At 41.6% G+C, this 13,801-nt stretch overlaps 1 protein-coding gene across 1 annotated transcript; it reads right to left on the reverse strand.

Annotated features, from left to right (window-relative positions):
- Positions 1–848: 848 nt before the first annotated feature.
- Positions 849–11,709, reverse strand: LOC115193659 (tetraspanin-14). The gene is made up of 9 exons (XM_029752524.1): positions 11,619–11,709; positions 10,837–10,925; positions 9,416–9,466; positions 7,687–7,833; positions 5,916–6,086; positions 5,361–5,486; positions 4,812–4,862; positions 3,497–3,610; positions 849–3,416 (listed from the first exon to the last, which is right to left on the reverse strand). Exons 2-9 carry the CDS (start codon positions 10,915–10,917, stop codon positions 3,348–3,350), a joined length of 810 nt encoding a protein of 269 aa, XP_029608384.1. The 5' UTR covers positions 10,918–10,925; positions 11,619–11,709; the 3' UTR covers positions 849–3,347.
- Positions 11,710–13,801: the final 2,092 nt, after the last annotated feature.

Genomic DNA, 13,801 nt, shown 5'->3' on the forward strand with positions numbered 1-13,801 from the left:
TTTCCTATCAGGCAACACCTTTTCCGGGCAGGCAATAGCTGTATATAGAGTTACTGCCAGTCTCTGCTCTAAATGGTTTGGACTGTCCTTCCTGTCTCACATGGTCACTTCATCAAAACTGAGGAGGTACTATTGTGGCTGTTGTTTTTACACAGCACATTCTGCAGAAATGACTCAAAACACAAACTGTCAGAAACAGAAATTGGCAAGCGACACATCGCCACCAGCAAATTACACAGATCTGTTCTTTCATGTGATAAATGACTTTCATCTTCTTGGAGATAAAGGATAGACTATATACATCGTATAAATGTTGCTTTGTGAATAGTATACTGCCTTGACTTGTAGAGAATTTCTTAACTGCAGGGAATCTATTACCAAAATTAGGGTAGTCACATTTCACATAATCACCACAATTAAGTAGTTGTCAACACCCTAACGATAACAAGCTAATTATAGGGCTTGAACAAAACAATCACAATTATGACTAATCAATTTATAGTGTAATATCTACACTGTCTAAAATGTTGCAAGATTCCAAAATAAATGTTTTTAATAACTCTTACATGAAGGTTGTTCAGGACTTCTGGTCATTCCCATTATGAACACAAGAGGGCTCTAAAACACAAGTCAGTACTTTTTAGAATAAAGTTGCCTTTGTTTTTTTTGGGCAAAGCCAATATGACTGTGTTTACAAAGGAAGCCCAATTCTGATATTTTGCCCAATTATTGCCAAGAGCTGATCTGTTTGGTCAAAAGATCAAATAGTAGGGGGAAAATGTTAGAATTCAGGTGCCTGTGTAAATGCAGCCTTTTTAATCTGTGATAATTAATAACAGAGACGTTTAACAAAAATGGACAAACAATTTATTGCTTATAAAAACCTATCCAGAATTAAGAAAATTCACATTTACAAAATGTAATTTGGTAAAACAGAGAACATCTACATATGAAAAAAGTCCCTTTTGTTAAAAACACTCCCATGGAAGCAATCTGTAACACAAGCACACAAAATTATGTTAAACTACATAAAAGGCCTTGACCATCAGATGTGTAAATGGGAGTTGAAGGCCTGAATGAAAGTCCTTTAATTTGATCTTGTAACATATGACATTTAGCATTCATCTGCTGTAAAGATATCCTCATTCAACAATGACATTATTGTCAATCGGCAGACACTATTACACAGAGCAATTAGGGTTAAGTGCTTTGCTCAAGGGCACGTCAGATTTTTCACCTAGCAGGCTTGGGGAGTCGAACCAGTGACCTTTCGATTACTGGCCCAATGCTCTTAACCGCTAGGCTACCTGCCATAGATGGCTCTGTAAAGCTCCCCATTCAGGTATGAGGACAGCAGTGGAGGGGGAATAAGCAGGGCATCATTGGACAGGATGAAGGTAAAGCAAGCTCAATGTGTGTGGGCACTGGCAGTTATCTAGCTTGCAGCAAACACCTCCACTGAAAACACTTTCAGAAGGCTTGGAGTAATGTTTCAGGAAGTCTGTGCTCATTCTGTGGCCAGAGGTCACTTGGATGTGGGCTGGGTTTCTTATTGAGGTGTAAAGGCTGAGCAGGAGACACGAGTTGGGCATCAAGACCTCCTGTACAGTTGTAATTGTATCATTTCTACATAAAGTGCCTCCGGGCAGCCCGATCAGACAACATTGTATTTAATATCTAACAAGAGCAGAGTTGAACAGCTCAGCACATTTTCAAGCTAAAATTAAAAAGGCGCTGACTGGGTTTGCATTTGTGAATGCGTTTAGAAAAACAGATCATCATCAAGATAAGACAGTAAAAATTATTCAAGACGTTATAGGTGAATACAATCTCTCAATCAAAACTTTCACCATGCAGGCAGATAACCAGGTATAGTGATGTGATCACAGCACGATCCCAGCTATAGGTTGATGGGATGTGAGCGCTATGATCAGATCTCACCTGTAGTTCTAGTGGCCCATGCTGCTCTGGATGTCTCCCCGTCTGCCTGAGAGACACCGGGCTCTGGATGTCTCCCTGTCTGTCTGGGTGAGAGACACCGGGCTCTGGATGTCTCCACTGCTGCACTTGCCCAAGCTTCCTTGGCTGGAGTCAACACAACAGCAAAATAATCCAACTCAGCTACTCTGAGTGAACAAGCCAACAACTAATACTTCACTTAGGGGTCATCTAAGACTGATCAAAATAAAACATGTCAACTATCCACACACACACACACACACATTGCGTCAACAGTTGTTTCCCTTAAGTTGTGTATCTACATGACCAATACGCAACGCTAGTTGGCATGATGCAGTAAATGTTGTGGAATGACAAGTATGTATGACAAGTTGTGAGACATTACTGCTAGAAAAGACAAGGCATGATGGACAATAGGTCAGAGGTTCAGCTGTGCACTTTTGGTTTTAACCAGCTGCAGACTTTGATTCTAATGGTTTAAAAGGTAGACTCAGCTAAATGACTGCCACGAGCAACACCGCAGATATTGAGACGAGCAAGATGCAAGACTTTGCGCTCAACACAGTATCTGCGCATGTGCACGGGTTCGCTTCACTCTGTTACAGCGTTGTAGGTAAAGAATAAAAAAAGTTCAGCCTCGCACTTTGTGGAAATTGACCCACCATGCGGTTTACTTTCTGCATCTACTTCACGTCGCTGAGTCTACCTTTAAAACAGAGCTGCATTTCTCATGTTTAGCTGAGGTAAGGGACAATGGTGGTCCCAGTCGAAAGCCTGTCACATAACAGTGCCGAAATGCTGTTTCAGATTGCGCTCTAGGGCGAGGTCTTATATCGGAGCCATTGCAGCTGCACTGACGTGGTAAACCTCCTACGGATTCCCCAGTCTGATATGCTACCATTCTACTCATGAAACACTGCAGGCTAGAGAACACGCCTTTTAAACCTGTGCGACGACTTAAATTGTTGTTTTTGGATCATTGAGGTATGACGTATTGACCCAAGAATCTACCTGGGTTTATTGGTTAAGACGCTGTTCCCGGGAAAGAGGAAAACATTCACTGTGTCTGAAGCAAACCATACAAGAATGTATCTAATTACAAAAACAAAGGGAAACCCAGGGTGTATTTTTAAGTCCGACTCCAATCTTGTGAGAGAAGGCACATAAGAGTCTTGAGTTGAATAAGGCGGATTAATGTCCACTGTGCAGGCTCTGCAGAGGTATCCCATCTCCAGAGACTGACAGAACAGTCCAAAGATAACAAGCCACGGGTATAGAAGTATTCTTGTCCCTTGCCATGCCTCAGAGGGAGATCAGAGAGAGGGAGGAATGTATGGTGTATAGTCCCAGTACTGTCTTCTGTAGGCCTATGCATTCCACCACACCACTCAGTAGTAGTTAAACTTGACCTTCTCAATGTCACCGATCAGTGTCCGAGCAAAGAAGATGCCCATCATCTGAGAAGTGAGAAGAATTCACAGCATTAGCTTAGAACATATCCACATGTAGTCTGTCATTTCAATATACTTATATTTACCTGGAGTACAGATATAACGATGAATACTCCAGCTATTATGTAGATATTCCGAGGCAGCCACTCCTCCAAGGCTGGGATGCAGCCCTTGACGTAAATGGCGTTACTCCAGACCCCCTGCAACAGGAAATGACAGCTATACGGAATGCTCTTTCATACCTTCGTATATACCGGCTTACTCAAATCACCTTACTACAACTCTTGGTGCACTTAATGCATCTTATAAAAGCCTAGATCCAACACATTGCTATTTCAAATACTAAAGATTTAACACCAAGTGTGTGTCGCCAAGAAGTTTCGAGAATTTGAACAAAAAAAGTACTTTCCGCTATTGTGTAGCCTTTATCCATGACAGCCTATGAAAACATCTTAGTGAAACTGATAGAGCATCATAAAGGGCAGAGGAAAGGTCAACGCTGGCAAATATTTGGTTCTTCTGCAATGAATTGAGTCATCTATGATGAAAAGCAAAACTCAGCTCTTCCATTATCAATGCGCATCTGCAGTGTCTAAGACGTTTTTCCTGACCAACAAAGATGACAAATAAGTCTGCCTTGAAACCTTGTAAAGCCCTGTATGGTTCTTCCGTCTCCCAAACTAATAACAATGAAGACAAATAGTTCATTCTGAGCCAGGGGACCAGAACCAATGTAAAACAAGGTGAATGTGAAAAACACCCATTTAAACCCCAACTTGGAGAGCGACCACTGAAACACTAGGCCAAAATATAGATGAAGAGTAATTTATTTTCAGCCTGCCGCTCTCCGTAATAACAGAGATTCACAGGGGCAGAAGGGAGCCTGACACGACATGTGTTTATCCCATTTGGGTAATAGGGAGAAAAGACACTGTCAATACAGAGTTTAAATGACCTGCCACTAAAGCCTGTATCATCTACCCTTAAGAAATGGAAGTTCTCTTTCTGCACTGAAATTGCCCCTTAAACTTTTACTCACAATACAAAATGTTTTCCTTTCACAGCAATAGTTTTAATACAGCTAGTACAGAGGCGGATTGTTGCAAACAGTAGACATGGATGCATATATAGGTGATATAAAGATAGTTCGGGATATTTAACACTAGTTAGCAATTGCGGTAACGCTAGTTGGAAGCTTCCTTCAAACTGAACGCAGAGACATACATTTTATCCACGAGTTCATCCGACTCTGGGGAAGTAGATAAAGGGCTTCTTTGCCAAAACCCTGAAGTATCCCTTTAAAAAAGACATGCAGTAGGATATAATGAAGAGAAAAAGCATCGCTAAATAGCATATATTATGTACACATGTATGTGATGTGTGCGCTGGATAGGGTCATACCTTTGGACCTTTACGGACATCATATCCACACTGGGTGTTTAAAACGGTGTCCTGAGGAGAGAGAAACAGCTCGATTTAGTACCGGCAGTGTCAAGGACTAACAAGAGGCATACCTAAAAATGAGTATGACAGTGGGAGTTGTAACACGAGAACAGAGTGACTTATTCAGAGGAGACAGCTACTGATGGAGCAATGACACCAATGGCGTATTTCCATACAGGATTTGACCAGTGTTTCACCCAAAATAAATCAGGCTTTTCAGTTTCAACCTACGCAGCACAGCACCCGTGTCTCACTTGGGGCCAAAGCCCAGGCCACTGGTACTTTTCAGCCGGCATTTACATAACAATGGCTAACTGAACTTTAACACCGTCTCACAAAGCAGTTGTTTTGATTATGCAGAGGTTGTTGATTCTGCTCTTCACAAGTCCTCACTGTCAGCCCTAGCTATACAAACAATTTCCCTAGTATAACATGAGGGTGTATACACTAGTGTAACAGTGGAAAAGCAGCACAAGAGACATGGAGAGAAGGGCAGAGAGTACTTACTGCAGGGTCACTGAGGCAGCAGGAGAAGGGCACTCCACACCTCTCTCTGCTGGGGTTGTTGACGGTGCAGTTGAAGTAGAGATTCAGGTTCCAGTCATCAGGCTCCTTGGCTCCGCAACAGTGGTTCTAGGACAGACAGTAAATGGGAGTTTGAATCAGAGATGGTTCTAACTAACCAAACACACTGAAGCGTCTTCATACCACACATCTGACAGTGTAGGACTGAGCATACAATACAAATACACTGGGAGGACAACAGTTCAGGTCTCATCAGGTCCCCAGAAAACAACAGGCCATTGTAGCGAGACTTATGAAAACAAGCACACACTAACACTGGAATGTATGAACAATCTCTGTGAGCGGTTAGAAGGAAAGGAAACAATGTGACAGAAAGGATGTGAGAGACAGCATGAAACAAAACAGCAGCAAGACATTATCAGGGAGGGGAAAGAGGCAGTGGTTAAAACATCACCTTGTGTCTCACAATCCCTTTCTCTCTGCCTCTATATCCCATTACCCACCCCCACAACTTGCATAGCTCTCCCTCTCTCCTACCATCTTTTGCAGGGAGTCGATGAGGTTCTGCAGGTCGATGTCCTCTCTGTAGGCCTTGACGTTGGCCAGGAAGAAGTCATTGATCCACTCCCTGACGTTGTCCTGAAAGACAAACGCCAGCACGGCTGCCGTCAGCTCCAGGAAGAAGATGAACCCGATGACCCCTGAGAACTGAAGGAGAGGAACAAGCCATTTACCCGTGGTGTGAGACTAATAGAGGGGCATCAGAGTCAGACACAGAAAGACAGGACAGTCGTGTTTGTGGTAGCATGAGTAGAAAAAAAAACAATTGCATACCCTTATCAATAGAGTAGTGTTATCGCAATACCAAAATGTTACTAATGATTCGATACCAGGCCAAGAATAGCGATACCACAGAGGAAAACAATTCTGAGTGGCCTAGCGCCCGGTTCATCCCGTCCCTGCGATGCTTGTTCCCATTTTCTAAATGTTATGCGCATGTGCTACATCAACAACCTTTCACTGATATTCACACTCCTACTCAACACATATAGTATTCAACATCACACTAACATACTGGATAGAATGGCTGATTTTGTCACATTTTCAAAGGCCTACCTGCGATTCGGCTGGAGGAATACACATGCATAATGATCTGCATGTCATTGTGGCAATAAGGGGGAAAACGCAGCATGAAACCTTTACCTCTTCATTAAAAACAGACAGATGCTCCCTCCGTCTCCCACACACTAGGCCTACCTGTTAAATTCTCTAGCAACAGCTGTGGTGGACATTGCCTGCAGCCAGCATGCCAACTGCACACATTTTTGCACAAAATTTGAGAAATAAGGTTTTGGTGGGTATAGAAAGTTTCTGGGATGCTGCGTTTATGTTTTTGTTCAGTGTATATCAAATATGCGTTAAATCGAGCAGAAAATAAAAAAGGTAGCTCCGGTAATAGGGGCAATGTTTTTTTGCCATTTGAGCTAGAGACAAGATATTCTCTCTGCTGTAAAGCTGCAAGTATGCCTGTCATTTACCTGTGCTGCATTTGTCCTCTGGCACTCAAAGGCTGCTTGACAGTGAACTTGCACAGCCTACTCAGACTGGCCTGTGCTTTATGAAATGATACATTGTATCAACTTTGCTCGCACTGCTCCAATGTAACAGAAGACTCATCAGGGTGTGCATCCCCACTCCACATCACTGCTAAATTCTATTTTAAAAACTGATTGAGGAATATATGCACAGACAGAGCGGACTGAGAGAAGCAGGTGAGTGATGGCTGGAAGGGGATGTGGCTGCCGGCTGGCTGATTACAGCTCCCACACCTGACATATGCATAAAAGTGAAGTGGATATTATTGGACTGGGGCATTCAAGAGACTAGCGCTGCTTAAAAAAAAAAAATCTAACTGAATTTATAAAACACTTAACATTTTATAACAGGCGCCAGCAGATTCTTTAGATTGGTAGGGCTGAAGAATGTGGTACTGTCACATGAAACTTTACTACGGTTATCTTAAAAGTTTGTATCGTAAGTATCGTGATGTTTTGATACTCTGATATTACCGTGCAACACTACAATGCAGGATGTGGTGAATGAAGGAATCCCTTATTCATAGATTCACTCATTAAGATAGACACCCCTTGTTAGTCATCGGATGTGGAATCAACTGCGGAGCATGTCTGACTCATGGAGCACAAGCTGGGCCAACAGAGGTGCATGTTTGTAAGGGCAGCTAAAATATATTTACCAGTATGCTATGAGACACAGAGAAAAAGGATTGCTGAAGGGGTGCAGTACTCACAAATTTGAGGAGGCAAATGTTCTCCCTGAGTGCACCTACACATCCTGCGAAGCCCAGGATGAAGGTGATCGCTCCCACGGCCAGCACCAGCCACACAGGGTCAAAGCCATGCAGCCGCGTCACCTGGGTCAGGTCCAACAGCACACCCTGTAGGTGAGAGAGCAGTCGAGTTAAAGGCCTAGTGCAGTCAAAAAGACAATATTTCTAAAATATAGATATAGCCACACAATGAGGTTGGAATAATACTGTGATATTACAAAAATTATAATGCTCTAAGTCCAAGAGCTGTTTGAAAAGACTGCCTGTTTTGTTGAGATGGAGGTTTGGCCTTCAATGGTGACATCACCAGGCGGTCAATTAATTAGACCAATAAGTTCCAAACATCTTACAATAACAGCTAGTTTTCAGTTTTCCCCACTCCCAAAACAGCCCTAACAAAATTATTGCTCTTTGCTAAGAAGCTATTGGTTTCTTTTTTACCATTTTAATTGAAAAACAATCCCAGAAAGGTACTTAATTGGTACCCAGAAAGGATTTGGTAGAGATAAAATGGCTGCATCAGACCTTTAACAGTTGAGCCAACAGACCCCCAAGCTGTTGTGTATGGCGACACAGGACCGAAGTCTGGTCAATTATTTGAAATCTATTTTGCTAATTTTTTTCGGTGAGCTCAATTCACATATCGCAGTTTCTCTAGATAGAAATCATATCAAGTCTTTACTGTGCGATGTAGTAGGGAGAAATATTTTCCAACAGGCCAATATCCTATATAGCTTTGTGCAGAAAATGTTGTAATTAACTACAATGACCATAATCCATCTACTTGTCCGGTCTCTCTTTTATGACTGCTAAATTAGGTTAGAATGTGCGAGGGGGTAGAGAGCAGTTGCTTCACAAGGTATCGCTACATGAAAATACATGGTTGGTATCCAGCAGTGACAAGTTTGCCTTATTTACTTTAAAGAACTAAAACTGTGATTTTGTCAAACAGCATAGGCAGCAGCTCTATAGAGATTAGATGACCAACAAATGTAATATAAACAACTGAAATATTGTATTAAAGTGTTGTGAATAAATGGTTAATAAGTGATAAGCAGTAATGGACGGTCACTAACATCATGGGACTTTTATTCATTGTTTTATTCTGTGTTGGGACAGCACTCAACACAATGCATTTAATGTTTACTTTTTTTAATAGAAATTGAAAACAGATTTTTAATAATTAAACTGAAACAGGCCTAAGAAAAGCACTAATCGCTCAGCACTAAACACTGATGGCACAGAGGCTGATATAATTTCAAGAATAGCATCAACATGCAGGCATTATTTCAAACATTGAATAAATCACGGAGTACCTGTGATTAAAAGCTGCTGTGTTACCTAGTAACATTAATAGGTCCAATACGCATTAGAATAACCTCCAATGTAGTCGAGCGGTTCGACCCTACACAAGGCATTTACATTAAAAATGCCTTATCAGCTAAAGTTAAGCCATGTGTAACAAGAGGGGAAATTACATTTGAATTTGATAATTGTGAATCTTTCAAATGCTGTGATGGCAGTGATGAGAAGTGACTTGATAATCCTGGCTTAAGTATTATACTGCCAATCAGTCTGTGTGTTTAAGGTCTATCTCAAACACAATTATACAAACAGTCATTGGGCAGAGTTCAGTTCTCTGTCCAATGGTGAAACATTCACAGGGCCATGGGAGAAGCTGCTCACTCACCTTCTCACTCCAGGCCCAGAAACCAATGGCGATGAATGCTGCTCCAGCCAGCTGAGGAAGGAAGCATAGAAAGTATTTTTTCTGGTGTGTTCATTTGTTTACTTGTATTTAACCAGGGCATTAGGTTGACCTCTGCACACTAAAGAACATTGAAGCATAGTTATAAAAGAGGGATCCTGCTGACAACGAAAACACTGACAACACCTTTAATTACAAAGGGGAAGCAACATAATTAATACATTTTTAAAAACAGGAAGAGCAGTCACAAATGGTTACCACACCCCCTTCCCTATCAAGAGATGAAGTAACACTCTTAACCAGAAAACAAACTGAAACATTTCTACATTTCCTGTTGACACCAAGAGAGGAAGCTCACACCCATCAGACTGAGTCCGGTTCACTCTAAAGCAGGAAGTATGGGCTCTGAATGTTCATTCTCAACTCGATGTTGGCAGGGAATTGATAGAAATGTGTAAAGTGGCAGCGCAAAGCACAAAACAATATTTTGCACTATTCTTTAAATGACAAAATAAACCAAAGCCGTGGCTGTTACCAGTGGAGGATTTTATCAGAGGGAGAGGCTATGGAAAAAGTACTGTGAAGAAAGACAGTGGCAAGGGCACCGGGTCAGCCTGCAGAGGTTGCCATCTGGCCTCCGAGGCAGAAAATGGTTGAAGTGAATCAATGTGTTTCCTACATGGGATTCCTATAAATTCTTGCATGAAAAGAAAACAATGTGCACCACCCCATTGTTGCAGTATTCTGCATCTGATTTAGGTACTGCTCATGGATGACTCATAGCCAACAGTATATTCATAGCTACATTCATTGCTTAGCACCAAATGAGACATGGGGGTGTCATAGTATTTGCATGCCTGAACATCAGACTTACCACGGTTACCCCATGATATTCAGTCTGAAAGAAGTTGTTAACTCGACTTTTTGCGATGCCTGTAGGTTCTGTCGCTTGGATTTTCAATCTCCCGGCACAATATGTAACCAATAGCCGAATTTAACAGAACGTAGTCAACCGAAGCACGTTTCCTCGCAATCAGCTTGAAGTGTTTGTGAAGTTTGCCAGCTGATTGGGATGGGACAGGTTCGGTCTGTGGTTCGGCCATATTGTGCAAGTGTTTGTTGTGTCAGTATTGAAAACACAACCAGAAATACAAGCCAGCGTACTCAAAGTCTGGTTGATAACACTTCCCTGTGGATATTTTGTCTCAGATTACTTCAGACAACAGAGAAAAGCAGCAGACAATAGGTAGTTTGTTCAACATTCTGACTTGTAATGGGACTGTTCGGGAATGCTGAGCCTACATGTTAGAGATGAGTGTAAGTATTTCACTCTCAGATTCTAAAGAGAGGCTAAGCATTTGCCTGCCTTAAAGGTTTACAGGGCAACCGCTAGTGCTACTTACCCAAAATATTATGTTGTAGCTAAACATGAGGTACTTGTAGCAGCAGCTGACCTCTTCATTTTCATAACGATAGTAGTGCATCTTTTCCCCTGTGTTGAGAGACGAGGCATAACATTTAGCTAGGTGGCACTGATATAACAGGATGTGAAAGGTTTACCTAGTTAGCTAGCTGCATCTTCTTAAAGGGCAGCAACATATCTGGTTAGTTAGCGCAACTGAAACACTGAATGGCAAGTTAGCTACAACTGATTATTGACAAGACCCAAGCTAGCTTTTAAAACTTATTTGGCCAGCTAACTAGCTAAACGTTAGTTTACCAATTTCGAGCTAGTTAACGTTAAATAAACGTTAGTCGTTACCTGGCTACCGCGTTAGTCGGTCAAGACAAACAATTTATACTGCGTCTAACTATCGCTAGATAACATGGTACAGTAGGTAGCTACATGTAAACACAGCTAATTTAGCAAGCTAGGTAACGTTAGTTAGCTAACGTTACTAGCCATGGTGGCTTCCCGGGACATAAATATGTGATTCATTGGAAAGTTACACATATGCCATTCAATAATTATGCAGCTAAGTATCTAAAGTTCCCTTGCTAGATGCCATGCGCTCTCGCCAACGTTCATTAATTTAGCTAGATAACGTTAAGTTAGCTAGCCATTGACTAGGACTCAGCTAACTAACGGTGACGATATTGTTTGTATAACTACTGTAGCTAGCAAACTCGTTACATTTAATCAATTCGTAATACTTATTTTCTCCGTCGCTATCTCAACACTCACCGTTGTGTTGGCTTGGCTGAGTTTTAAAAACTCTTTGGAGACTTTATTATCGACTTCCCGTAAGGGCAGTAGGCCACGCCCAATTTGTCCGGGCGTGGCCTGCCTCCCTTACTGGATGAAGCGAAAGAAAGTCATTGTTAGTCATTGTTACAAAGAAGTCTGAGACTAATACGGAACCCAAACCGGCTGCGCGCGTGCATACATTTATTTTGTTCTCCTACACCAAACACGATCACGACACGCAGGTTAAAATATCAAAACAAACTCTGAACCAATGACATTAATTTGGGGACAAGTCGAAAAGCATTAAACATGTATGGCAATTTAGCTAGTTAGCTTGCTAGCTAATTTGTCCTATTTAGCTTGCTGTTGCTAGCTAATTTGTCCTATTTAGATAGCTTGCTGTTGTCAGCTAATTTGTCCTGGCGCTGCGAGCAGTGTTGGTGCAATAATTGAATAACGGATTTCTAAATTTATTTTGCGACGCTCGAGCACGCGACGTGTCCGGTCTGGACTAGTGAAGTCAGTTAAGAACAAATTCTTATTTACAATGACGGTCTATCGGGAACAGTGGGTTAACTGCCTTGTTCAGGGGCAGAACGACAGATGTTTACCTTGTCAGCTCAAGCAACCAATCATTCAATCAAATGTATTTATAATGCTCTTCTTACATCAGCTGATATCTCAAAGTGCTGTACAGAAACCCAGCCTAAAACCCCAAACAGCAAACAATGCAGGTGTAGAAGCACGTTGTCTAGGAAAAACTCACTAGAAAGGCCGGAACCTAGGAAGACACCTAGAGAGGAACCAGGCTATGAGGGGTGGCCAGTCCTTTTCTGGCTGTGCCAGATAGGGATTATAACAGAACATGGCCAAGATGTTCAAATGTTCATAGATGACCAGCAGGGTCAAATAATAATAATCACAGTGGTTGTCAGGGGCGAAAATCTGATATCAACTTTGGGGGGGACAATTACATGAAATTTTCTCAAGAGCAATTCCTGAGGGGGACACCAAAAGTAGTGCTGTAACACATAGCCTACATTGTAATATGGTAAATGTATATCGAGGAACCAAAGAAATAAGGTGTTTGCCGTACTCCTAACTACCGGTACCCAAAACTACACAACTACTCAACAGCAATACCATTGCCTTTAACAAATCTTAGTTCAGTCACCAGTTTAAGTTGAGAGTGGGGGTATCCATGGCATTTTCCAATTATGTTCCTATTTTACAAGTAAAAAAAATGGAGAACCTTTCATAATGTTGCCAAACAAAGACTCAACAAACTTACCTGAGACTCCCTGTCTCTGCCAGTCTGTCCCTGCATATCTGTCCCCAACTCTGCTGTCTGTGTGCCATCTGTTGCCTGCTCTGCCTAATGACATCATTGTGAAACATTTCCATTAGAATTTCATTTCTTTCTTATGAACATTTTATCAACTAGTCTTTGAGATATTAGGCTACTAGGGTTCTTACTTTGCGTTTTGGTGTACTGAAAAATACTCTGATGTCCGTCTTTTATTTTTCTGCCATTTTTCTACCTGGCTGGCTGGCTACACACACACACAGTGTGTAGGTTATTTACAGTAGGAGATGGGCTTCTATCATCTTATCTTTTATCATTCTATTTGGGCTTCGATCTAAAAGGTAGCTAGCAAATGTGAAACGGATTAAAATGACAAGAGTTGACAGCTGTATGAGTTCACCATTTACACAACATATGCTGCAACCTTTTGTAATTTTAATAGTTTGTTTCATATTGGCTGGCTTCCAACAATAGCTGAATTTGCAAAGCTAGCGAGCACCAATTCAGTTTCAGTGGTGTTTGCTATAATCTTTGCTACCCGGGTTAAATAAAATAAATAAATAAAAGTTCCCTTGCGACAATTTAGTTTTTGCAACGAGACCATTAAATATATTTATGACAATGGTAGAAGAGAGTGTAGTTCTGTTCAGTTTGGACTTCAGTTTATCGCTAACCTTATCACAGGGACTTTGAAGCACTAACTTACATCATCTGCATGCTGATCTCGGAATAAATTGACGATAGCAAAGATTCCATTTTTGACGAGGCCACATAAATGGAATAGGTACTAGCTAGCTTAATAGTTAATATTTGCGCGCTAGCTCTGCATATTCAGCTAGTGTGTGTGCGCGATTGACTGGATTGACCTCACGTC

Source organism: Salmo trutta, chromosome 5 (genome assembly GCF_901001165.1).
Source record: "Salmo trutta chromosome 5, fSalTru1.1, whole genome shotgun sequence".
Taxonomy (NCBI): Eukaryota; Metazoa; Chordata; class Actinopteri; order Salmoniformes; family Salmonidae; genus Salmo; species Salmo trutta.